The sequence below is a fragment of the Necator americanus genome, chromosome III (genome assembly GCF_031761385.1).
Source record: "Necator americanus strain Aroian chromosome III, whole genome shotgun sequence".
NCBI classification, from domain to species: domain Eukaryota; kingdom Metazoa; phylum Nematoda; class Chromadorea; order Rhabditida; family Ancylostomatidae; genus Necator; species Necator americanus.
The window spans coordinates 12,993,612-13,021,037 of record NC_087373.1 but is presented as its reverse complement, the minus strand read 5'-3'; the positions used below and the strand labels follow the sequence as shown (position 1 = coordinate 13,021,037).

The following is a 27,426-nucleotide window of genomic DNA, read 5'->3' as shown; positions in this document are numbered from 1 at the left end:
TCGTATCGATTGGGAGATCACAAAACATCATTTTATTGGTTTGGTTAGCTCCCATAAGTCAGTGTTTGGGCCGCGTACGCTTTCGTACACTTCTACGATTATAAATTGATGTCGAACGTGTTGGCGCATCCGAAAGTGATTGATCAACGTCAGCCATTTTTTCATTTATCCTCTAGAGGTTTTCTCGAGCTATTTACTTGAGATTCGGCAACAATTAAACGCTGGAGAGGAGCGGAAACAGGAGCCGATTCGCATACAAAATAAACTTCCTTCAAGTACTTTTGCTACCTACAGAGATCACTGAAAAATGCAGACCAGTGATTGTACTTTTTGTAGAATAAGATAAAGAAAGGATTCTCTTATCTGCTTTATTGATAATGTTTAAGAGAACAATGTTATGGCTGCTTTTTCCTGGAACACAGTTGATGGTAAAGTCTCACCTCCCTATCTGATAACAGCTTCATAGAAAAATAGGAATTGCGATTTCCTTTCGGTGTAATATATAAAAAGGATAAAGTCACTGGCGTATCAATCCACGTGGGATGCGCCAATGCGTTTTCCTGGAGATCGTTGAGGTTTTAGAACGCGTGTTGGCCTACATAATGGCTTGCGGGGGTCAGCCGATGAGAAAGTCAGTGTTTTTTTTCCTCCCGGAAAGGTCTGGTACCAATCTATCGACCCCGAAGAGATGAAGGGCTTGGTTTGCGCTAGGGCGGTTTCGAACCATCGACCGTGTGGATACAACGAACCCACAACCGACTGCGCCACGCCCACCTCTGCGTACCTACGTATAACCTCGTTAATATGTGCGTATGTTTACGTACGCGCTCGACCTTTAGTGTTGCTAAAGGAAAGCCGCATCCATGTTCCTTGCGGAGCTTAACGAGGCCCCATTAATGCACCACACAATTCATTTACATGTGTATGTGTTAAGTGTCCAGAAGAATTTGTATGAACTACATAGAATATAAATGTGCATAATTCCAACCATAATCTTCTTCAGAATTTCATTGTTCCCGTGTGCTCCACTTTCCTTCACATTTCAGAAATTCAAATTCCATTTTCTTCTCTCTTTCTTGTGACCATACCAATTTTCTCGATTGCTTTATTTGAATGTGATGAAAAATGTTTTTTTTTCTACTTATAAAGTGGGACATAAAGACATCCTATTGTGAAAAAGCATAAATGTATGTGCAGAGATACGTTTACTACACTATTTGTTGCCACCACACATAGGTCACCGGAGAGCAGCCAGGAAGTTCTCTAGGAATGATTTCCATGCGGATTTCCAGTCCTGCAGAAAAGCTCCATATGTTGCACTTCTACTTGGATTCACAAATAATGTTCCCTTCTCATGTATGTACGCACTTTTCCCGCGAAACATTCAAATGCTGTTTTTTTTTTCGGTGAATGAGCGGTGAATATAGTATTAGAATTAGGAGTGCAACGGAAGTTCTGGCTTCGTTTATTTGTGAATTATAATTTGTAAACATTTTAATTCTTCAATGTCAGAAGTGGATTTATTTTGAACTTTCCGAGAATTTGATGTTCTTTAACACTTTCTATTTATTTTCTATTCCTAATTTTTTAAATTTTCTATTTCTTTCTATTTATTTCTAAATACTACCTCAACCAAGAACTTTTATTACTTTTGCCTTACTGCTTATCTTTGATACATTTCAGAAGAAGAGTCGTTTGGATTCGCATGGCAAGGACAGCGGTGTGGTGATTCTTAGCAATAAGCCGTATAAGGATGGTCCAGGCGGTTCCGGACAATACACATTCAAAATCTACCATATCGGCAGTAAAATACCTGGTTTGTATTGGTCTTAGCGCTTTGTTCTTCTGTTAGTACATATGTGGCTTCTCGCTAGAGAAGCTCATATTTCTTTATTCGTTTTTGTGTTTTGCATTTTTCCGATTAGTCCTTTCGTTTGATCTTATTATTGGATTTCTGGCCATCGTTCTCTCAGAAAACAAGTGCCCATTAAACCTGCGTTTGAACAAAGAGAACATTATTTTTATGGTGGTTTTGTTGACGGACGTCATTTGGCATCGTTTCAGAACCTCAAAAACAAAGTTTCCATATCAACGTATCGACAGCAATCCCAAACCCCAGGAGTTACGCGTAGAAATCTGTCTATAAACGTTGCATCTAACCGACATTAAGGGATATCCTCTGATTGCACCACGTCTGAGTGCTTTTCGCTAGTATGCAATTATCGCCAGTGAGTAATTGCACTTGATGCAATTACGCCTTGACACAAGAGCTTGCTGCTACTTTGGTTAGAAAAACCATTAGGGGAAAATTTCTATGTGAAACTTTCCTAAGTAGCTATCATATCGTATACATGGGTGCGATAGGGAGGAGTCGGATCCTCGTCAGGTGAAGATGGTCCGCATGGGGTGCACCTCAAGTGATGAGAATCCCTTCGCTAACCGTGCCAAAGGGTTGAGGTCCCTTGACCTATCATCCAAAAGTGAAAGGGGTCCATCGGCTCCGACTATCTCATGTATGATTGTATAATAATCTCTTAAGTACGTATCCATAGTAGGTATCTTCGGAGTATAGTCTGGAGGTTTCACAGAAACATACCCAAGCATTGCAAACCCATCAGAGGCATGAGAACCATGAGGAAAAAGGCATGAGGAAAAAAAAGCAGTGATCAATTTATCTGACAAAGGAACTCTTCATATTCATAGAATTAGCAGATAGAAACCAGATTTCGCTATAATCTATTCATTTCGACAATCTTGTTGGTGTAAGGAGTTGCCTCGTCGTGTAAACTGAGGCTTCTGATATCTAGATCTGCAATCAGTGTGTCGCGTTTTTGCCGCGAAATTTGCCAATTAAATCCTAAATCGTAATTACTAGTGGGAAAATCCAATGTTGAAAATACTCCGATGAACAGTTAATAAATAAATAAATAGGTAAAAATACGGTAAAATAAAATAAATTATAAATATAATAAATATTAAGGGATATCCTCTGATTGTACTTGGTCTTCTAACTATTGAGCAATTTTATCCCGTGATTATTTGCTCCTGACACGACAAGACCTTGATATCAGAGTCTGCTTTGTACTTACTACTTTGCCTTTTGTTCAGTACCAGTGTAAGTTGAGTGAAGAGGTGTTTTTTTTTTCAAGTTGTTCGTCACGTTTCTTACTGCAGCGCCAAAGCATCATTTGAGGAGTAGTATGTTGTTTAGCAGATCGTTGTAAAACTTTCCAGTTAGTAGATCTGGCGTATTCGAACTTCGAACGAAATTCAACGGACACCTGAGTCATCCAGATCTTTGCTCGTTCGCTTAGATGGTTTTATCGAATGAAAATGTAATTTATCTATCGTTGGGTAAAATGTAGTTGGTGGTGTGGGGGATTCAGTGGCGCTCTTATTTCTGAAAGTAAATAACTAAATCAATCGGGACCCTAAGCATTGAGCGTCTTAGAAAATCTATGGCATGCAAACTAAAGTTATTATGAGAAAAAAGTAAGATAATACTTGCAGAAATAAGGGCGCCAGTGAGTGCCTCTTCTCTCCCGCCCCAACTACATTTTTCCCTTGTCTTTTTTTATAATTAAGAAGGAGCGTACATTTATATTTCTATTAGAACAATGGACCTGTCTCTCTCTAAAATATATTTCACTAGTGTGATTTTTGGTTTCTTAAGCTTTATTTCTCGTTTCCTCCTTCATTTGTCTCTGTCATACATGATAAGCAGTGCAACGAACGTAACGTAACGCAACCCCGCTGTAGCCTTAACATTAGAATAATTGTCTGCTTCAGATATGCTCATGACGTCAACAACCTTTTATCCCTTAAGAGTGGTCAACAAGTTACGCAGATGCCTGTTGTAAACTCCATGATTACAACTTTGAAAAGCTTTTTTTAATGTTACTTTTCACCTTCGAACAGATGCGTACCACAAAGCATTTGCGTCACTGCCACTTTAAACTTTCACACAGTCGGTCAAAAACAACGTGAGCTTTGGTGCAGTTGCGTAAGGGGCTACGCTCGAGGCGACGCGATTGTGCTCAAGGTTTGAGCAACTCAGAGTGCAGAAGAGGATCCCACCTTGATCACAACCGCTAGTTTCATCGCACCTCTTCGAGCTGAGCACTTACGCAACTGCACCGAGTTTCGGATTTTAACCCGACTATCCACAATAGAGCATATATATGAATCCAATGAAAGGCCTCATCAAATCTGCGGGAATATTTCACAACATTTAAGATTCCACCGTACGGGAACGCGTTGGGGCGTCCCAGGTGGATTGATTAACATCAGTCACTTTATCCTTTATCTTTTCAAGATTCCTCCATCAACCTAACGATGTTACTGTGAAGCCATTCAAATGATGGGAAATAAATTGCAGAAACGAGCTCTTTTAGGGTGAATCTGTAATTTTTCGCCATATGTGCTCACTATACAGTAAAAGACATGACACATCTGTTATAAAGAGGAGAAACCACTGTACATTTCGCAGGAATTATTTCCAAACTGGTTGTTTACACATTTGTTTGGGCTCACTGCTGCGGTTTTCATGAAGGCTGTCAGATGTGTCTTTTAATTGTTTACTATACTTGTAGCAGGAATCGGGACTATTAATCAGGGCAGATAATTGGATTGTTCCTGTTTTTTCACCGTATTTCAATCGGAATTTCTCTTCATGAGTAGAGCATGTTTCATTTAAATTGAGTCTGATGATGAATAATAAAATACTGCTAAATGAATAAATAAATAAAATATACTAATAAATAACTGAAACTAAAATACTAATACTGTACTAATAAAAGAATACAACTGTGGAGTGCTTGGTCAGTCGGTAAATCCTCTATGTGCAGAGGGACCTATGGGACATTACCGAGGTCCATTAACTCTCGATTTACGCATTTCAGGTGCAGTTGTGCGAACTTTGCAATAAATATGGATAAAGAATCTCTATATAGGCATCCCATGATTCTCATTCCATAGCCATAACAATCATGTGAATATACTTTTGTGGCAGACATCTGGAGTCACCTGACATGTTATGGCAGTAATGAGTATCATATGTCCGTCATCTATCTCAATCCCCATGCTGTTATGTCGTTCAGGGCCTTGAAAAAAGGGGAATTTCCAGGAAAGAACGGTACTTTTGAGTTGGCCGAGTTAAAAATTTAAGATGTCTGGTGCATTTACACAATGCACTACTGCTGCTGGTAGGCACCGCTATGTTCTGGTATGAAACGACTGCACCTCAGCCATTCCTCACCCTACAACACCCACCCACTAAACATCAAGATATTCCTTGTCTAAATGTGTACTGGAGTGGGTATATGTCCGTGGACTTGATTATGTTTACCGCTTCGAAGCACTGATGCCATCAAGCACAAAACAACCGTGAAGATTGAAAACTTGATTGACGTGATTCCCTACGGGAAGCAAGTCCGTAAATGAAGAAACACTTGCTGTTCTCGATGTGGATTTAAGTTTAACATAAAATTGTAGGTACCATTTGACGTGTTTTAAAACAATGATAGCGTGAGCTAACTGACTGATCTTGACACCGTCACTTTATTAGTGGTTTCCAATGACGGAATGATAACTATTCCTTTTATCTTTAGAACCATGGGTTCGATAGGGAGGAGCCGACCCTTGCTCAGGTGAAGGAGTGCATCTCAACTGATGAGGATCCTTTAACCAACCATCCAGAAGTGAAGTTGGTACCTACGTCAATCGTCCAAAAGTGAAGGTGGTCGGAGCACCGGCTCCGACTATTGTATATGTGCTTAAAAATGTAACGATTCCTCTAGAAATGGGTTGTTTTTGGTTCTAATTTGTTGTCCTTCCATACCAACATGGTGTGGGAAAGGAACTGTCCTTACGCAATTTATCTACTGGAGAAACTTGGCTGGAAATCACGAAGATAATTATTGTTTACCCCGTGAACTGTTTTTGGGTTCGAGATGAAATGGAACTAATGAAACACTCTGACTCAGATCGAATCATACTGCAGTAAAGTGTATTTCATCATCTTTAGAAAATTTGCTTCTTTTTCAGTATGGATTCGAAGTATTCTCCCCACGAGTGCGCTTGAAGCCCATGAAGAGGCATGGAATGCATATCCATACACTAAAACAAGGTGAGCATTTTTTTTTAGTTCTTAATCACTTTATATTCTAGTAGAATATTATTATTTTCGTTTCTATTTGGTCATATTTGAAGTTTTCACTTCCTCGTTCCTCGATCTTTTTCGCTTTAAGCTGGATAGTACGAGTTTTCTGCTAGACTTCTACTCCAAATCGATACACTAATTTGCGTTTCGTGATTTCTTAGAATTCGCACTAACTGGCAAGCCATTTGCGTTTTCACTCACCCCTCTCAGCCAATAAATATGTCACTACTAATTGCGAATCATGAGAGATTCTCAGGCTGCTGTTGAATTTTACATCAGGGACGGGCTGTGAGAGTAATATGTCCCGACATAGGTGCGATACTACTTATGGTGGTAGAAAAAAAAACTTCGAAATCTATCACAAAGTTACCTGTTGTGACGTCAATATCAGATTCATTCCTTGGCATGGTCCCCTTTCAAACTGGTTTTTTTTTTCGGTAACGATTCTCTAACTCTTTCAGTTCAATCAAGTAGTACTTGACCTCCTCCCGCGAAAAATAAGTCGTTCGGGAAGTAGGGAGAATCTTAACTCGCTTTAAATGTTGCATAGGAGTTGCTTTTCAGTGAAAAAAAAATTTTATAATAGCGTGATATTCAATTTCAACCATTACTGCAGGCATTTACTCATCCAAGCGTTTGGAAAATAATAAAGCTCTGTCGGAAATTTGCGAAGTTTTCATCGCTGAAAGCACAATTGCAATCCGAAGGTGTTTTTTTAAGAAGTAGGATTTTTTTGGGGTGAATGTCAAAAGTTTTCAGAAAGACTATAAAGTTTCAAAGTCGAACTACTCCAATGTGTTGGAGTGAAGTTATTTCCAAAGAATATTTACATTCATTGGAAATAACTTCACTCACACACTCAAAGCTACTCTGAGAATGAAAAATTCTACGAAGTAAATAACAGCTCGAGGTAGTTTTCTCATATTTACTAAGCGTCTTGACCGTAATAAGCATGGTGTAGCATCTCGTGCCCGCTCCAGTATACATCTTCATTAGAAACATGTCGAAGCAGAAAAAATCGCCTCCATGTTGGTAGATCCCATAATGTCTCATATTTTCCTGAAAGTTATCTAAGATTACTATGACAAATCATTTTCCGGCGTTCTTTGTTGAAAACTAAGCGACGCTGAAGCATGACTAATTGCCCATTGTTCCCTTCCGAATTGTGCCATAGGCCGGAACAGAGCCGATTCTGCGTATGGAGAGGGTTATTGCGAAGATAGCCTTATATAGATGCATGAAAAGTAAGGGAATTAGGATTGTAACCAGTGAGTAAAGATGAATAAATTAACAACCATATGGTGAATGATAAACATGATTCATACAGGACCCTACTAGAGCTTCACTGCTTTTATCGGTATTAATTACATTCAAACTACGTCACTGATACAGGTTTCTTTGATTCTTCTCCGATTCTTCTCTTTTTCCTTCTCCTTGATCGCCAGGATTACTCTATTTTTGGAGGCTTTTTTTTCGACTACTTCATGGTTCGTTTTGTTGACTTGTTAGAATAGAGGGCTCATTCGAAAAGAAACAGGTACTGCTAGGTCTTCCCATAGATTATGTGGTTGAGCTTATCTTTCCATATTTTTTATTTTCCACAACTCTCTTTCTGTTGTCCATCAAACTTCCATTGCCTATTTCCCAGAATTCATTTATCTGTAACGAAAACTACCCCTCTAGTGCTTTTGAAATTGTTTAAGGGGTGCCTTAATACTTACATTTGGCCCATAACTCCAATTTAAATAGTTGTTGAATGGATCTATCAATTGCAGAATGTTTCATTTGCATTATCACCTGTCACTGCAATTGTATCCAGTTCGTCATTTCCCGATATTGTTGATATTCCGTGTTTATGCTTTTTAGGAAAAGCAAAAACAGTAGAGTTCTCAAATTAACGGTAGGTTTAACCACTACGCAAAAAATTCGGCGCAACACCGTGCGCAAAACTCCGTGGTTTACAAACAGGGAGTCCTGCGCACGATATTTCTTAAAACGCTGCCCTACGCCTTCATGTTACATCGATAGATAGATATTTTCTTAGGGGTCCAGCATAGCATATGGCGAATTGGATTGCTGGAAACTTTATATTCAGGACAATTTTATGACTTTACATCCATCCTGTAATTTTACAATTCTGTCTTTTATTCGAAACAACGAAAATTCTGTCGAATTTTATAAGATACAACGTGCGGCTAAAAACATTTTTATATGACCATATGATATGTACATGATGCATTACACTGCGGAAATGAAAGTAATAAATAGAAATGGTCACGTGCGCATTCAATCGTTCCGAAATGTATGAGATGAGGCTGGAAATTGGGGAAAATTCATGTTTGGTACATATTTTGCATGTTTTCGGATTTCTAGGAGTTAAACCCTTGTACCCTTTCACCTTAGGGTAAAAATACCTCCAATCAAATCTTAGCTGGCCTTTTTGTATTTTCTTCTCCATTTTCTCTTATCTATTTTTATCTTTTCTATTTTTTCGTGGTACTTACATATTTGATAGTGATTTACTACCTTAACTATCATGTAGAAATCTCTTGCTGCTTTATTGCTGGCATAGTCGCGTACTTCTTACGAAAAGATAGACGCAGGTGGACATAATTAAGGATGAGTTTTTCTTTTGGTTATATCGTATACTAGTTGACCTCACCAAAGCTCAGATTTATATATGTTACGGTACCCATAACGTGTACTTTTGAAAAAAAAAGAAATCATTTTGGTTAGGAAGATTGTGATTTTCATTTTCAACCACATCTTTTAATTAGGCGTTTTTATAACTATTCATAAGTTTCTGATTAATTAGGAATTCGACACAAACATTACGGGAAATTGCTTATGACTCAATCCATTGCAAAGGACATCGTGTCAATTAGACAGATGGATAGCGGCATCGACAAAAAAAATGACATTCCGGTTATTTCTTCTAATTACTTGAGTGATTAACAACTTTACACTTTAGCGGAAAAAGTATGGCTAAATTTCTTTTTTGCTCCTTGACCTACACACTTACAGCAGCAGTAAACAGATTTCAAAAAGAAAAACAACATTAATAATAATTTTATAATTTCAACTATTACAATAGTCGATTTTTTGGTTTGAAAATATGTGGATTTTGTGCAAAAAAAATTCGTCACTTTTTCCGCCGCCCGCCCACTTTTTTTTGCGGTATCATGTGCGCTGCACTCGTATTTTTACTCGAATGAGAACATTTTACAGTGAGTGAGGGATACATCTTTTCCTTCTACTCTACCGCTTTTTCGCTCGCCGGTGTAAACAAGTGCACACGTGTGCGTTGTGTACATCTCCTCAACGTTTTTGTGCAATTACGTACCATTTGCTGCGAACATGAGCAACGAGTGAAGAAGCAATAACGAAGAGCACACCTCCATGTGGTCCAGTACTGCTGTGCTAGGATGTACTCCAATTAGTTTGATCACTTTAACAACGGAATACTTTAGAATTTTGTATAATCTTGTAAGTCTCCAGGCCACGTAGACCCACAGTTCTGAACATATTTTCCCTCTACATTTCAATGCTTCAAGGGTGGGTGTAGAGCAATCGGGAGAAGGTCCACTGTGACTGCACGATCGATGGTTCGGAACCCGTCCAATGTCAACCAACCCTTTCACCTCTCCGGGGTCGATAAATTAGCACCAAATTTGTTCGAATCGTTTGAAATGAAAGAACTGACTTGATACATCGGGTGGCCCCCGCAAGTCATCATTGTAAAGCTCAACAAGTGTTCCAAAACTTCAACGATTGCGAATTGCAATAAAAACGCGTCGACGCGTCCCAAGCGGATTAAGACGCCAGAGACTTCATCCTTTTTGTCCTTTTATTTCAATGCTTCAGCTTGTCACTTCTAAGGAGTCTCTCCTTTTGCATGTGAAATTATGGCTTGATCTCTACTGGCCGACACTGATGGTCCTTTATATAAATAATAAAACGAATTTATAAATGAATGTGAGTAATGGAACGGAGACAAAGTGCAAAAGGAAAGGAAAAACAATAAGTTAAGGAGAAAGAGACCTTTAAAACGAACTATTCGTGGGGAAGCGATGTATAAGAAAGAAACGGAGTGAGCAAATTTGTAACCATGTGAAATTTTTAGTTGGAATTTGCTAACACCAGTAGCAAAGATGCTGACGTGGCATACACCCGGATGAAAATGTGCCGTTAAACATATTTCCACATGAAAAAAATAGGAAAATATGAAAAGAAAATAAAATACACTGCGAGGTTTACATGCAAGTCATTTTCAAGGCAACACCTGTGCTAATATCATTATCTGGCCTTACATATCCCATTATCTGGAAGAATCGATGCCTCAGATTTTTGTGTCGTAGAAAAGGGAAATGGAGCTGTTTCACTTGCTCCTTACATTTTACTGTGTGATATCCGCTGTGTTTCAGCAATTTTTCAGGAAGCTATGTAGAATAATCTATTACCTGTGGTTCCAGAGAGGTTTTTCATTCAAAATTAGAAAAAAGTTGAGGTATTACCGATGTACGTGATATATTACACTATAACTGTTTTCTTCTAAGGGATGTATATATACGGTGGAGATCTGTGCTGAAAAGAAGCGCTGAAGTTATCTGCTCTGTGGAAACGAGAGAAGATTCTCTGTTGAAGAGATCAAATGCATTCTCTGTGAGATTCGTATGACATACAAAAGTGTGCTGATGACAAGTTTCCCACAGAAACCGCGAATTTCCGTTTTTTTTTCGTTTTCGAACTTTTGGTCGACTTTCTTGTCAAAGGGTTGCTTTTTCAAAAGTTCCGTGACTCAAAGAATTGAAAGAACTTATATGGAAGCTTAGCAGACCTTCGGGACTTACTTTGAAAAGTGAATGTACGATCATTAACAGTAAATTTTTTGTAGCTGTTTCTGTATAATTGTTTATAATTTTTACAGAAAAGGGATTTTCAAAGGGTTAGATACTTTCAATATATGCTTTTAAATTAATGCATCTTGTTACTGAATGACTACTGTCACCCTAAATTATCCTTAGAAATCACGAGATTAAAGAAAATTTTTTAGGAATGAAAAAGTGTCATGTACGTGATTTTGTGATTTTCTGTTCAGCAGAGTGCGAGGAGACCATCAGTTGAATTTTTGCGACAAGCGTAGGAATGTGTGCTAATAGCCGTATAGTATAGTAGCCAGAAAGACCAAAAAAAGAGTTAGTGGGAACAGCGTAGTTTTTCTTTGATCTGGTGGAAGATCAAAGGAAAGCTTTGCAGAAGTTTGTTGAAGGTATATTTTGCATGTTGGAAACGTCTTTAACATGAGTTCTGTTGCAGCAAATAAAATCCCAATTGTTTTTATGCTGATACAACAAAAAGCGAAAATACCCGACGCTCCATATTTTGCATGGTATCAAATATATAGTTGCGATCTTTAAATACAAGGAATGTTTGAATTTTACACATTTTAGTATCATTATTTGTAGACAAACATTGGTTGTCTTTAAATACGGAGTTGTTGTGCTTTGCCATGTGTTATATAATTTTATATGTACCTGTTTTTATTTTCTAGCTAATTTATTCATCACCTGTTATTTGTTGTTAATTTATCCGTGCAGAAAGTGGATGAATTTCCCGAGAATTCTGTTCCGTGATGAAAACAAGCCATACTCAATAGATGCTAATTGTGCAGAATGAGTTAGTTAGGTATTCGCTACCTTCTAACTCCTCACTTTCCATCATGACGATGAAGAACTCGAAATATTCCTAGATATCTTTTCTTTTAGAGCTATTATTTTCCTCAATAAATAGCAAATTCCAGAAGTTTATGGACAAGCCTTTGCTTTTTGATTTTCTTGCATCTTTCTTGTACTACGTTTTTAAATGGTTGAAATGCAGCCCGACAAGATACAAACAAAAAAAAACTAGAAGAAATTTAATGATGTACTAATCTCTATTATTACTTTTACTTACTACCATCATTACCTACTTTTACTTATGCTTGAAATAACTTGTTAATGTATATTTTAAGGAACTTCTTGGATTAGAATAATTTGGGAAAAAAACACCAAAAAAATCGATCATCAACCCGTTGTCGTTGTATCTCGTTTTTCCTCGGTTCCACGCTGAAATGTGAGGAAATGAATTGTAGAAGGCTATAAATGTAGTAAAATAAAACATCGTTCAGCATAGTTTTTTTTCGCTTGGACCTACTGCAACTTTTTTTGAGTAAATTGTAATCTTAGATATCTTGTATGCGTATGAATTCTGTGAGTCGCGTGTTATGTATTATTCTTTGGATGGTCGGTGTCTCGAATTCCCACGAGAAGTGGAGTGTGATTCCACACGTTGCTTAGATACACAAACAGCTATCGAGTGTGCAATTGAAGAAGAGGACGTCAATACGCGTGTTTTATTGAGGGGTCGACAAGGTAGATAGGATAAGGATAGGATAAGGTAGGTTGAGTCTAGCAAGGAATAGAGAAGCGGAGAAATATTCAGAGGTTTTTCCCAAGGATTCGGTTCATGTAAACAAGTCCTCTTCGTTCATCCCTGATGTGTTGTCTGAGATTAATGAAGAATTAATTAGTCGATGAATAATTGAGATTAATTTCACGAGTACTGCTAATCAACTTTTCTTTTTGTTCTCAGTTTAAATCATTAAATTAATCATTGTGGAAAATTTCTCCAGTCGTGCTCTACTGATCTTTGCCTCAAACACATTCTGCTTAAGAAATGTAGGTTTGGAAAGAATCCAGAGCGTTTCATATCCCAAAAAAAATTAGTGTAGCTGGTGTTTTATAGGGATCGTTACGTGTTTCATAGAATTCATTACTTGTTGATAAGTCCATACAATTTTCTGTTTGCGAAGTCTGCAAAGATACTTATGTGTGTCTTTGAATGAACGCTAATCCTCAGGTTTTTTTTTTTGAGTTTCCATATTTTTCTTTTTAAAACCATAAGCGGGTGTAGTGTAGCGGTTAGAGGTTCCGCTTCCTGCACGATCGATCGGAGGTTCGAATCCGCCCTAGTGCCCACCAAGCCTTTCATCCCTCCGGGGTCGATAAATTGGTACCAGACTTGTCTGGGAGGATAAAAGCACTGACTTGACACATCGGCTAGCCACCGCAAGTCATTGTATAGACCAGATACACGTTCGTAAACCACAAACAATTCTGAATTGAAGTGAGGCGCATCCCAAGCGGATTGATTAACGCCAGAAACTTTATCCTTTTATCCTTTTAAAACCATAAACGGTTGACTCAATAATCATGAATAACACTAATAGTGGTAGGGAAAACTAATCTTGAGGACTAACTATTTAAACAAAGTTTTTGTTTTCTTTCTTGAATTCGTTTTCTTTGAATTTTCCTTTTCTTCGCTACAGTTGACTAAACAACATACTCACCAGAAAATAAAATCTGGCTGATTCGAAGTTTACACAGAAATCGTGAAGTTCAGTGTTGTTAAGGGGTTTCCTTGTTTCTCAGCTATTTTGCAGTAGAAGGAAGAACCTGTGCCAATGAAACCGTACAGCACCTTCAACTCGTTTTTGATGGGAAAGTACTGTAGAATATTTTTTAACTTCTCTTCTTTTGTAACGGTAAATTCTCGAGAAAATTTGAAGGATTTTTTGATCAACGAAATGTTTTGTTTTGAATGAACTATGTATAACTATTACAAAGTGTATTTACAAATATTTATAAACATTACATCCGTCCAGTTATAACAGGACCTGGCAGGGTAGGGATAATTAACTTTTCCTCCTGTTTCCAGGTATTCAACACCAATGATGGACAGATTCAGTCTGGAAGTGGAAACGATCTACTTCAATGACTCTGGTACCCAGGACAACGTCTTCAAACTTACTCCAGAAGAATTGAAAAATCGAATTGTTGACATTATGGATTTTGTTAAGGTGTGACTAGCTGGATATATGCTTTGTAATCTATCTCATGAAATTTTCTTTCGTTTCAGGATCCAATCCCGTCCCATGATTACTGTCCAGAAGAAGACCCTAAACTCTATCGTAGTCAAAAGACTGGTCGTGGACCACTTGGGGACGATTGGGTAAAGGAATTTGTTAGATCCGGTGGGTGGGGATCTCCGGAAAAATCGGTTCAGAGATAACAAGAGCGGCTAAAATGGAGATTTGTTCAGGAAAGCCAGTGATGTGTGCGTATAAAATGTGCAAGGTGGAGTTTCGATACTGGGGGATGCAGGTAAATATTCATCCCAACCATTTGAAAAAAAGCATTCCCAATTTTTTTGTTCTAGACCCGTGCCGAGCGCTGGATCCACGATCTTGCACTTCGGAATACGATGCTTCGAGCACATCGACAAGCATGGGCTTGGCAGGATGAATGGGTTGGACTGAACATGATCGACATCAGACGGCTAGAAGCAGAAGCGGCCGAGCATCTTTCTGCAATGATGGCTAAAGAGTTCGTTGGTTGATCTCCGATTTTTCCACTATTTTTGAATTTCAACATGATTACAAAAAAATTTTTATTAGGTGTTCTTGAAGGAAAATTTCACACATAAGCGGAATACTGACAATTATATTCTCTTTCATTGTCAAATATTTTCTTCTGATATAATGGGAACTAAATCCAGTGAATTCCTGGTAGTGGTATGCTTCATTTAATATTCTAGCAGGCGGAAGAAGAGCCTTCCGCATTGCAAGGAATGTAAAACGCGGTAATCGTATAAAGAGCAAACGAATTTGTTTGCTTCGATTTTTGCATGGAAAACTCGTGAAGATATTTCCAATTTTGGACATTTTGGAGTAGGGCTGGGCACGTTCGAAACAACTAATAAGTTCACTTAATTTTATTGCAATGAAGAAGTACGATGGAAACCAAGTGATTTTCCGAAAGTTGGTTCCGCAGTATTTATGTACATATTGGTCCACCTCATAATTAATCTAGTGCTCTACTCTTCCCTACTTCTTCGAAACTAAGGGAAACAAAAAATTTTTAAAATTTAGAATGTGTTTCCCTTCCTTTTCTTTAGTAATAAAATTCTGAGTTACTACTAGACATTTAAAGCTCCTCTTCCAGAATTCACTAATCCAAGGCAAAAATGCTTTGATTTATGTAACTGCAGATAATACGTTGCATAACTGGTTGATCCCACTCAAAATAGAAAATCTTTTGAGTGCGGACGTAGGGTTCGGGATTTTTTAAATCGACAAAATTTCATTACTTCAACTTTGCTTTTTTTTCTTTCCTGAATAGGAGGATTGACGGCGACTTCCCTCGCATCTCTTGTGATTCAGCTGTAGAGCGCTTCCGTTTCCCATACTCATTGAGATAAAAGTTCAGGTTTACCAGTTTACTGATTCCCATTAATTATTTCCCATATTTCCGAACTTTCGTCGCCACATTCGCTTCTTCCTGAAATGTTTGGAAATAATTCTCGTAATAGCGTTATTCTTGATTATGCCAGTTCTGAACCTTTCATTAATTATGATGCTAATTATGGTTCATTATACCTATTGGCCAGGAGTGGTAACCAAATCAATTCAAATCCGTTATTTTCGAAAAATGAAAGAGATTGTTAATCCGGACATAAATCGTTCTAATCACCATTCTGAAAGATAGCTTCATCACCAAAGCTATGTCAAAGGAACGCTGAAGTGTGGTGCCTTAGAAATCTGGAATCAGAAATCCTCGTGCAGAGCCGTTATTAAATGCTTAGACCGTTTTAAGAGGTTGTAGCAGATGAAAATGTTGTTTATAAGACTCGGAAAAAGCGTATCCATGTACAGCTCATCCTTTCCTCTTAGAGTTAGAAAAATAGAAGAAAATAATTGAAGGGCGGACGAGAACGTTGAGGATTCGGACGCATCATCAGATGACGTTTATTTCGACTGCAGTGATGGCTCATCTTTACGTCATAAACCGTCAATTATTCGATGGAGTTCCGAACTCGAATTGGAAGTTGTGGACGAACGTAAAAAGACTATTCCAAGTTACAATCTTTACATCGCGTTATTTTTGTCTTTTTTTTCAGATTCCCCACCACTTACACCTCATAGTGCTACGGGTGCTGCTTTGTTGATTATGGTGTTTCATGGTGAATTTTGTCCAGATAATCCGGTGGACACGAAAGCAACGGATACAACGACCTTTAAGTGAGCGATTTCAAATTGTTTGTTTTCTTTTTCTTTTTTTTTCTTTTTTAGATTTTACACAATTTTGTAAGGTTTTATGATTAGATACTATGTATACTTTTATCGATCTTTTGAACTACTGTACATGCTATGTTTGCCTACATTTCCGGCTCTTAACGATCACACTAAGGCTAAGCATATAGGGGTTTTTAAAAGCGTTTACAATAACCTAACCGATCACAGCGTTCTGCTTTCCTCCGGGGTACAATCCATTCAGGGTGTTCCTAAGAATACATCATTTGGTCGCCTTTTTTCAGATAGTAAAGACGAATTGGAAAGGAGTGAGTGATGTTCTTCATAGACTCTGGAGATTTATACCCTTAGATTAATCTTTGCCATTTGTGGTTGAGCGCCAACTTTAGGCATAAGCTGGGGAACCTTATTTTATTGTGTGTGAGAGGAATATGTAGAAGTTATAAAATTTCTCTTGGAAGCAAGGGACAACAAATAATTCGGTTTCAATTTACCGAAAAAAGTGTGTGGATGGCTTCAGACCGTTCTCATTCACCCATTCATATATTGAATGGTTTTATTCAGTACCAGAAAATCGAACATGATTCTGCGACAGCAGCAGCTAACTTCCGCTACTGTAGCCACTCGTCAAAGTAATGAAATTGTCATGAAAATGGTGGGAAGCGCGAGATTTGATGGGTGTCAGACGTTCGCCTTGCCTGACAGTTTTCGAATCTTAAAGGTAGAATGCAACTGCGCAATTGTGCTTTTTTGTGGACTAGCGGCACATAGCGACCGAGAACGCAGTTTCATAAATTGCTCATCCGTAATCTTAGTAAGGTATCCAGCTCCACAAAAAAGACACAGTTTGAGAAAGATCCGTATTGTTTTCAGATCCACAATAGATTCACTTGTCCAACGACACTACCCTCAACTACGTGGGCGGGTTCACTTGTTGATGGTCTCATGTGGATCTGAACTTGATTCTGTGGTCAATCGACTCTCTTCTATCTCCTCTTCATTTGGAGCCCTCCTCCCATCTCTTTCACTTATCATATCAAGTGCTCAGGGACTATATTATGAGGTTGTTACCGGAGGCTTTAATGGTTCATTCCATCCCAAATGAGTACCATTACAGGCAATAGAAAGTACGATACGGCGTGCAAATGAGACGTACAGCGAGTTTATCGAGTCCCAACCGCAGTTCAATGGAGAAGTAAGTTAGATTTATCGATCGAACGCGAGGTATTGCAAAGATCAAAGCGAAAGAAAAAACACCATATGCAAATACGTTTTTAAAGATTATATTTCTTTTTTCAAACCGTTTTTTAAAGGTTATACTTTTTTAATTGGAAGTATCTACCGTGCTGATGAAACGTTTTCGTTCATAGTGCAAAATTGCATAAGCGGTTGCGTATAACGCAGCACCATCTTGAACCGCTTCTCACGGTAACGCCGCTAGTACCTAATAACTGGTTTTGAGCTCTACAACTGAGTTAAATGAGGTTTCCATCGACGCGCCTATATCTGTCTGCGGTAGACCCGTTGAAAACACAGTGGAAATCAGTGCAGAGTTCACAAATTTTTGACTCGACTTCGGTTTTTTTTCTGTACATATGTTTTTTTTTGTTGGTAGGTAATGAACGCACTCAACAGTGCGTAGTGAAACAAACATTGGTTTGCGTTAGACTACCACTTTTGGATCAATAATGTAAGCAAGTGTTTAAATTAATGGTGGAAATGTTGTTCTGTACAGAGAACGATATTCGATAAGTTGTTCAATACGGCCTGAAGCTCGGTGTAACTGCGCAAGCGCCTGGATTTGAGGCGGCGCGATGCGGCTAGCGGATGGAATCCAGGAAGGACTTTCGCCAGCTCCACACATCACCACAATTCGGGTGAAGCTATGACCCCACCACCAGCTTTACCGTGTCGCTTTGAACGCAGCTGCTTACGCAACTGCACCGAATTTCAGCCCGTCTTGATCAGACCAGATAAATATGAGTGCTAAAGTTTTGTATAAGGACATGAATGACTATTTGCCCTCGTAGAAAGAATTTTGCTTCTCGGCTAACCTCGGAACCATAACCGAAAATAACTTTGTGTGGATAATGCAGAACTTTGTGTTGTGATAATTGGAGAGTAACATAGACATTGGCAGAACATAACCTCTTCTTCCAAAAGTTAAACAAATTTCCCATCTTAACATTAGATCTCTTATATAAAGATTTCCTATTTGCGAGGGTCTGCACAACAATTTATAGTTCATTATGAATGTTTATTGTGAATAGAATAGAACTGTTTTGAAAACTACACGTCAAGATTTGAAAAAGCAACGGGCTTTTGAAACTCTTAGGAAGATGGCTCTTCGTGGTTTGAACGTGAGATCTGGTATTTAAGGTTTTTGTCGTTGGCGATTCTTTGGGAGGTCTGCTGCTTTATGAAGCGATGACAAAATACGACATTCCAATTCGTCAATCAAGCGTCCGATCGAAAACACCATTGGAAGGAATTGATGAGGTGGTACTGTAATGGCTAAGTTTTATTTAATGGCACGTAATAGAAATTGGTAGCTTAGATCTCGGATCATTCAAACCAATCGGTACACTCTGACGTATCGAACCACAGATCACCAAAATCACCTCGAAACAGCTTATTACCCTGTCCTAGTGTCAAGAAAAAGATCTCGCTAGGATCAGCTTCTCTGGATAGCGTGGCTGTGAGTATCTGCACATTGTAATTGGTGTTTACGTTCTTTCTAACTTTGATTTTGTCAGGTTCAATCTCGTCTACTTTTCCAACCGTCTACTGCTTTCCTGCTTGGATGCCCATTAGGACTGGTTCTGATGCAAAGGAAACTGGCTGGATACGGTATGGGCTTAATGGTGTTGATTAACGAGAACTGTAACGAAGTGTAGCTGTTTTGAGATATCGAACCGCTGGAATCCTGCCAACTGTTCAATCTATACTACTCTCTGGATCCATGTGGATCCCGTCTGGAACCGGTGCTGAACCAACATCTCAGTCTTCTAGAGCCAGCTAATGTTCCGAGGTACTGTTGATGTTTCCTCCATCCCGTTTCAATGCGCTCGTTAAACTTTCAGGATTAAATCTTTTTAGATACCAGAGATATCCGCTAGGCGATGGACGCCCGCTCTCTTATGATTCCTCTGTGGATCTTACTCACCTATGGGGTAATAAACGCATAGATCATGTCTTGTACTGTCCTACAGGTATGCTAGAATTGTTTTTGTTGCCGCAAATTACCTCTGAAATTTCTCCTTTTTTGAGAATGGTCATCTATAGAAATATTGGTTTCAGCGATGGTTGCGTTGCCGTCATCAGCTTTACCGAACATTCTCCATGCATCTTACTGGGAATCACTTGATACAGCTGCTTTCGTGCTCCGCCAATTCGTGAGGAGCGAAGAAACGGTGACCACGACGTTATCGGCCAGCTTGAATCATCTTCCCCTGAAAATCGAGTTACCACCGCTGCAATGGAAGAGGAGGAGGACGAGGTTCAAGGTGAGCTTTTACAAAGTTCTATCCTGTAATTGAATTATAAATTTATAACACTGTCATTGAATCGTGGAAGAAGAGTGAATTTCGCTCGTACACGAAAAGGAGATTCGTCGTTTTAGGAGAACTTTGCCTCAGTTACACATATAGTTGCTTTATCAAGCACTTCCATAAGAATTCAAACACTTTGAAGAGCCAAAAGCTATCAATCAACTCTTATTTCTAATTCCATGACTTAGAAAAGTAATTTTTACTTTTTTTTATAGGTCATTTCGTGTCTTTTAAACTACTTTTAACGGGACAACAATTTTGCTCTAAGACATAAATGAACAGAAGCGATATCCATAACATCCTACGTTTCATTTTTTTTTCAAATTCCAAGGCTCAGATCCAGACCATTGCACAAACTAAAGCAATTTTTTTATTATTTATTATTTATTTTTATTTCTCTTTGGAATTTTTTTTAACATAAACTGTAATATATTCTCTTTTCTTCAGACTTATATTTACTTTATTTAACTCAAAATACTAGTTATAAACACGTTTTCTGAGCCCGATTTTTTCAGGTAGCTAATCTATCGCCAAATCATCGAGCAAATGATGTGTTGGTTGTTGCTGGCAGTGAACTGAACGTAACAGCGAAGTTCTGCTATGGACCTATGGATCTGGCTGCGCTAACCAGAGAATTAGTCTCAGTATTTGTTTGCCCTCAAAGGTGAGTTAGCGATGCCTTTTTGCACGTCTAGTCCTAACTTTCTTAATGGTATCTATGGTGGGAATCAATGAGTTGTCGCCTCATTTACTGGAGGAACTAATGGATGGCTGTAATAAACAGCAGTCGACCATAGGATGGTCGTGAATAACGAATCTCATTGAATAGGAAATGGGCATGGAGTCATTTATCTGAATAAACTAAGTGGCAAGGATCTTCTGTAGTAGTTCTATTTCAGGGGAGATTGGTTTGAGGTTGGTACGTTTGAAACTGATTCTCATGGACGACTTATGGTCTCTCTGGGGACCTCGTTGCCGTGTGGAATTCATTCAGTGAAGGTTGGTTTTTGTTGTTAACGCTTCATAACTATAACAGCTAATGGGTGGTGCAGTTAAGGGAATAACACAAAAATCCTTAATCAATTCAATGACAAAATCCCACTTTACTTTTTGGAGATTTTTGTGTAAACAACAAAAAAATTCTTCAACAGGAGTCTGTTGAGTAGAGCGATTTACGGTAGAAACTAAGAAGCGCTGAAAAACCTGTTTCTGAGGTGTAAAAAAGGTGGTTTTTTAATGCTCAAACAAAGCGACCGATCTAGGGATGCGTTTTTTTTTCTAAGATTTCCCTACTGGAAGCTTGCTGCTAATATCTTGGAAAAAAAAGCGTTAATCAAACTGGTTGAAATGGCACGGTTGGGGAAAGTTCCTACTAGAAAAACTATGAAAATCTTCACTACTACAGATGGTTGTCCATGGTGATCGTTCATACTTGGATTCGTTTGTGGCAGTTGTCCCTGCAACGACGAGGTGCGTGGTGTTCTCAGTGGACGGGTCACTCACAGCTTCTGTTTCCGTTACCGGCAAAGATCCAAGAGTTCGTCCAGGTGCGGTGGATGCTGTGCGATATTGGCATGAACAGGTGATTCTTCGGATACTTGGAATTGTTTTACGATCTCTAGATATAAAAATTTCAGGGTTATGTGATCCTCTACCTCACCGCTCGTCCAGACATGCAACAAAGGGTTGTTTCTGCGTGGTTAGCGCAGCATTGCTTTCCTTATGGTCTTTTGTTATTTAATCCGTCCTTTTCCACCGATCCCCTCAAACAAAAATCACTTCATCTTAAACATATAATTGATATGGGAATAAGGATACATGCTGCATATGGAAGCAGTAAGGTATGTAAAGTGAATCAGTTCCATTTTGGAACCAGTTAATCGTATGTCTTCGTCTTTTAAGGACGTAGCTGTTTATTGCGGCGCTGGAGTGGAACAAAGCAGGATCGTTTCAGTTGCTGGAAGTCGGCGGAGAGTTTGTGTTTTTATAGGTGAGATATCAATCAATTATAGAGTAACCAACCATTCCTGACTCATTTTCACTAGCTCGAAGTTACACTAAAAACCAGCTTTCATTAAAAAAAAAAACTCCAAATATCATCTGTTCTTACATTCAAAAATTGGTTCTTGGATTATTATTCTTATTTCATTTCTAGATCTTTTTCACAAACTTTATTCACTTTTATAGGAAAGTTTTCAGACTTTGTGGATTTCTAATCTCTTCAATGTTCCTCTGTTCGTTTTGTATAATCACCCGCTATCAGTGGGAAAAATCTGTTCGAAAGTTTTTCTTTGTCATGCGAAACAGAAAAGTTGGTACCCAGAAGGTGAACAGAGAAAGAAGAGCGTGACTCATGCCGCTTCTTGTTAGAAAAAAAAACTGCTCAGCGCTCATGGGTGTAGGTTTGATGTAAAGAGACTCAAAAACTATTTGCTTCAAATCTGACATTCAAATGTTAAATGGGTCACCGGGATCAGTTCACCCGACGAAGCAACTCTTTACGGCGGCAGGGGAAGCGCCGCGTAAATTGGGTAGAGACAGTAGAGGTAGTAAGCCAATGCAGGTAGTCCCAAGAAAAGAGGGAAGCCTTTTTAGTCTTTTTTTTTTGTCCTCAACGTAGCTGAGTTACAAACCGGAAATATACAGGTAAATATATGACCAGATGAATGAGCGAATGAATAAAAGGGCTACAATTTTGCGATTTGGGATCGGCAAAAGTGTGAAGAGCCTTTCACTAGTGAGCTGTACATAAAACTAAGGACTTAAGGAAAGAGTCAAACAGTTAAGTAGACCGATAAAGAAGTAAGAAACATGAGCAAATTGAAACGTATCTGAAGCATATAAAGGAACATTATGTAGATCAAAAAGCAGACGAGTGAATGAATGCTAAAACCTATTTAAAATTGTCCAATACCATTTTTAAAAACTGGCAAAAGTGCAAAATGAGAAGATGAAGATGAATGCATGATAGGAAAAATGTTGATTACGATGTTTAGAAAGTTATGCACAACATCTGGAAGAACTTAACAAAGAGAAGTCTCCGCTATCTCAACCGGTTGAGATGTCTGAACAGATCGATGCTCTTGGACTTCCAGCGTCACATCGGTGCATACAGTATACTTTCCGTGATGTTTATCGGTCCACTGTTGACTCCTCAACCGATCGAACTAAACCCTTCAGTTTCAGAAACGTTCAACGCACAGCATCGTTAACTCCGCGGGGCGGCAGACTTGAACAGGAACGCCGGTGACGTCAGTGATTCACTAGGCCTTTACTTTACTCATAGACGGTTTTCCGATCATCTTTTTAGTATTCCTCAGGAAATCCTCAAAATCACTCTTATTTTCGGATACGATCCAATCACCATCGGCGTGTATTTGTGCAGATAAGCTAGTACAACAGTTTGTATGTGACCGGGTAGCAGTCGATTTTTACACGCCAAATAACTCTTTCGTATTGAGGGTTGTGTACATATTCTACTTGATCATATTCTTATGTCTTTATCCACTTAACTCCCATGAAAAGACCAAAACCAAAGAGTTTCTCGTTTGTTCTCATCCTCATTCATCTCATGTTCGGTCTTATTCGTTAAGCACACCGGTCTTACTTGTACCGAGTGATATATTCTTTGTTCTTATCGCGATAGCCACAAGCGCGATTCGGTTTCCTTGAAATCGTGTCGGTAACGTGTTCGCGGTGGGCAAGAAGACGGTTTGGTGCTGGCTAGGGTTGCGATATAGGATGGACTATAAATAGAAGACAAAGAATAACATACTTAGCGTAGATGCACCTCTTGGAATGCGCCTATGCGTTCGACTCCAATTCAAAATTGTTTGATGTTTTTGAACAAGTACGCTAGCTGTTTTTGAACAAGTACGGATCCAGCCGCACTTATCAAGCCAATGTCCACATCTTCCCGGAAAAGTTTGGTACCAGTTGATCGACGGCGGAAGGATGAAAGGCTCGATTAGCTAGCACTAAGAAGGATTTCAGGCGCGAATTACGAAAAAAATATTATTGTACATTAGAAAAAGGAGTAGCTATAGCCGTATGTTGCACGCAGCGCACTTCCTGTACATCATAGAATATACGGGTGCAAAATATTCGAACTTTTCTACGAGTATCGTCGTCAAACACTCAGTTTACTACACGTAACGGAAACCTAATCGCGCCGCTCAGAAGCACTTCCTCATCAAGATCTCTGAGTGATGTGCTACTTTCATCCATTCCAATCAGAACTTCAGGTGATTATTGATCGATTCCATGTTCATGTTGTATCAATGTACAAGAATATTGTTATTTGCAATAGAAGAGTTTGGTACACATAAAATATTTTAATGATCTCAAGATTATTTATTTCTACGTTAAGATAACAACATAGAGATCAGCAAGAGGATCGTAATGTGCCACTCCACTTATACCTATGTGTTTTCAAGTCGTTAAGCGATAAAAGTACTCCTAGTTGTTCTGACGTTAGAGTAGCTCAGATTGATAAGAGCACATCAACTTCCGTTGCTACATCTCCGAAGGAACTGCTCCAACAGCTCGATGTTTCTGGAAAGTAATTTGTAAGTGCAGGATTTCTTTTCATGAATAATTATCAGATAATGTACGTTTGCTGGATGTCACGCCTAAGCTACAAACATTACTACAAGTTCACCTCGTCATTAAAAAAATCAAGAGACATTGAGCGGTCAAGATGTTTGTTTCCATTAATCTTTTAACTGTGGTTATTTTTACGGGTTTTAAGAAAAAAACTGTCAGTGAACGATCCCTACTCAGTTCCATCCATAGATACAACTGACCCCTTTCCTTTAACTTTTTAAAAGCAAACTTATTCTCACTTACAATCCATAGACGCAGTCGATATTACCGTTCGATTGGCCGAGGGTCGACGACAGAGCGACGAGACCATTCATTAATTTATGTCCAACGAACACCTGAATTTATGCGTATGCCATTAAAGATTTTTAATCTGCAGATGTGTTTGTATCCTTGTAGGAAACTAGCAGTGAGACAGAATACAAATCGAAATGTTTTTCATATTCTTCCTACAATGACAAGAAGAAAAAACACGGAAGTGAACACATACTTGCCATTCGCCGAAGTCACAACAGTCAAAATCGGGATTTGCTGTGGCGAAGTCGAAAGACGAAGTCGGTTTTATAGGGTAGCAGTAGCAGCAAACTCTCAAGCAACGCAACAGCAATAGCATATCTGCAAGTTGTTGTTGAATTCTTATGGAATATGTGCTAGCCTTCGCTCTGCTTCGCAGTACAACCAGAGCTACTAAGTATCTTACCACGAGCGTGACTGCTTACGCATTTGCACCACAAGTCAATTCTTTTTGACTTGACTACAAACAGGGTCCCACAAAGTTTTCTTTATTACGAAAAGATGACCACCGAAAAATCGACTGGTTTGGATCAGGAATCATTAAAGAAGAATAAACAATGAAGTTAGGAAAACGACGAGTAATGAAAACAAAGTAACGAAATAGCTGGGAGGAAGCATCGATCTCATTGGCTAGTTCCAAATATTAGCGAAATGGCGTAGTATAAGAAGAAAGAAAGCATACCGTGTTCCTTAGCCGAAATAAAGTCGGCAAATGAATACCATGCACGTGGGATAGTCACGTCCAATGTGTGCACCTCTACAGTATTAGGTTGAGTTATCAGAGGAATTGACACAATACTACCATCAGAAGTTCTGGATAGAAGGATAAAATAGATTCAGTAATGTCATAGATAAGTTTCAATTTCTAGACAGAAGATTTTCCATACTTAATAGGAGAAGGTTGCTGGATGAACTCCAATAGAAGTAAGCATGATGATTTAGAGAAGAAAGCCGACTTTGAGAAACCCACCAGCACATCGGCAGACGAATCTGATCTGAAAATTAGAAACCTGCAAATCGCGATATGTTTCAGACATAGCTTCTATGGACTCATGACAAGTGACTTTGTGAATTTTCAAGAAGGAAAATTCACAGCACTAAAAGTAGAAGCTGCTCGATCAGAGTCACTGTATACATAGTCGGGTCAAAACAACATGAAGGTACGTACAGTCGTGTAAGCGGATGCTCTCAAAGCGGTGCGGTGAAGGAAGCGGTTGGGGATGAGATGGGCCCATCGCGGACTGCAGCGAGGAATGGTACTAACAAGGATCCCCTCTCAATCCAAACCGCTACTGCACCACATCAAACGCAGTCGCTTTCGCAACTGCACCGAGTTTCACGTCGTTTTGACCCTACTATAGGTACAATTTCTTTATTCCGAGAATTCGACTTTCCATACCCAAAGGTTTCGAAAGAATTTGCATTTGTCTTGTTGATATATGATTAATTTCATAGCAAAAGGTTTGGTAGAAAATGATATTTTGAAATTCTAACAAACCTGCGAATGCAAAAAAGGATTTTTTTTATAAACGACGTCAACATACCTGACGCAAGACACGCTTGATCCATTTTCATCCAACACGATACATCTAGCTACGCTGTCTCTATTATCTAGTAAATGACAGGTAGGTTCCCTAAACATATACCAGCGGTATCATCTATTCTATCACCCTCAAAACCGGAAGGAAGTCACCCGGAATTTCTTTGCAATATTCATTCAAACTACGCTAGAGAACTAGAACTAGATTTTTCTGGAATTTCTTCCTCTGAATTTCCTCAGTGGCCGTTAATATCTTGTTGTACGCCTCCTAATCAAATACGATTGCATAAAAGTAGCAAGCAAATGCACAAAACTTCAGACCTTTAGAAACCTCACATACATATGATTTCGTCCTGAAGCGTTTCTAGCTGCGTACGACACGCAAATGCTATCCTCGAACCCAACACACCAGCTCTGCTTCAGTGATAGAAACGAAGGATTATCGACAACTTTTGGCGCAACTGATAGAACCTGTGGAGAACAAAGGAACCAAACGATAGAACGAAGCTAATAAAAAGAGCTTTGAGCCGTGCATATATTTCAATTGTTACGTAATTGAAAAAGAAAAAAATCATCACAACAATTAATTTTTTGCGTATAAACATTTAAGACAGAAATTCTAGACATTTATGAGATTTCAGAAATTTGAAGAATACCCCAGGACATCATTTGAAGAAAAAGAATGCTTGAAATATGTTCAACTTGACGAAACAGGGAAATAACAGCCGGCTAAAGAGTATGATCTTTAGCACACAGCTGTTCGATCTGACGACCGTAACCACAAAAATGTCAATGATTCCCGAAAATGTGCATTATGATGGCCTGCTAATATTTTGCGCAGTACCTCTTTAATCATCCGACGATCACTTGATTCATATTCAATACCTGATAATACGCCTCTCAATATAGCTTCTTTCGCCTTAACTCGCTCTTCCATTGTGTTATTGTCAATGATTAGTTTTTCAATAACACCTTCCATCTAAATCTTGAAAGTTAGGAAAGTCATCCAACAGTTCAATTATTTCCTGTAAACCAAGGAATAAAACAACCCATCATCACCCAATAATACGCACCAAAATAGAAATAAAGTATTTATCTCTCAAACGTAAACAAATGGGAACACATAGTGTATGAAAGTAAAACCACTAAA

At 38.7% G+C, this 27,426-nt stretch overlaps 2 protein-coding genes across 2 annotated transcripts in view; one reads left to right on the top strand and one right to left on the bottom strand.

Moving 5' to 3' along the window:
- Window positions 1-23,090, top strand: part of RB195_009426 (uncharacterized protein) — a gene marked incomplete at both ends in the record, with an annotated part of 33,191 nt that extends 10,101 nt beyond the window's left edge. The window contains 23 exons of the mRNA XM_064189973.1: window positions 1,684-1,816; window positions 6,046-6,127; window positions 13,916-14,057; window positions 14,117-14,231; window positions 14,300-14,361; window positions 14,417-14,583; window positions 15,960-16,096; window positions 16,157-16,277; window positions 17,163-17,352; window positions 17,407-17,484; window positions 18,669-18,788; window positions 18,847-18,987; window positions 19,046-19,139; window positions 19,197-19,320; window positions 19,389-19,501; window positions 19,590-19,795; window positions 20,356-20,504; window positions 20,740-20,839; window positions 21,246-21,422; window positions 21,478-21,681; window positions 21,743-21,830; window positions 22,837-22,945; window positions 23,027-23,090. Coding sequence (XP_064047556.1) covers window positions 1,684-1,816; window positions 6,046-6,127; window positions 13,916-14,057; window positions 14,117-14,231; window positions 14,300-14,361; window positions 14,417-14,583; window positions 15,960-16,096; window positions 16,157-16,277; window positions 17,163-17,352; window positions 17,407-17,484; window positions 18,669-18,788; window positions 18,847-18,987; window positions 19,046-19,139; window positions 19,197-19,320; window positions 19,389-19,501; window positions 19,590-19,795; window positions 20,356-20,504; window positions 20,740-20,839; window positions 21,246-21,422; window positions 21,478-21,681; window positions 21,743-21,830; window positions 22,837-22,945; window positions 23,027-23,090 — 2,916 coding nt within the window. The remainder of the gene's footprint in view (window positions 1-1,683; window positions 1,817-6,045; window positions 6,128-13,915; window positions 14,058-14,116; window positions 14,232-14,299; window positions 14,362-14,416; window positions 14,584-15,959; window positions 16,097-16,156; window positions 16,278-17,162; window positions 17,353-17,406; window positions 17,485-18,668; window positions 18,789-18,846; window positions 18,988-19,045; window positions 19,140-19,196; window positions 19,321-19,388; window positions 19,502-19,589; window positions 19,796-20,355; window positions 20,505-20,739; window positions 20,840-21,245; window positions 21,423-21,477; window positions 21,682-21,742; window positions 21,831-22,836; window positions 22,946-23,026) is intronic.
- Window positions 23,091-24,342: 1,252 nt separating this feature from the next.
- RB195_009425 (uncharacterized protein) lies at window positions 24,343-27,255 on the bottom strand (the record flags this gene model as incomplete). The annotated part of the gene is made up of 8 exons (XM_064189972.1): window positions 24,343-24,394; window positions 24,689-24,780; window positions 24,933-25,057; window positions 25,419-25,549; window positions 25,624-25,731; window positions 26,281-26,370; window positions 26,617-26,747; window positions 27,121-27,255. The coding sequence occupies 8 exons, from the start codon at window positions 27,253-27,255 to the stop codon at window positions 24,343-24,345; spliced, it is 864 nt and encodes a 287-aa protein (XP_064047555.1).
- Between the last annotated feature and the right edge of the window lie 171 nt (window positions 27,256-27,426).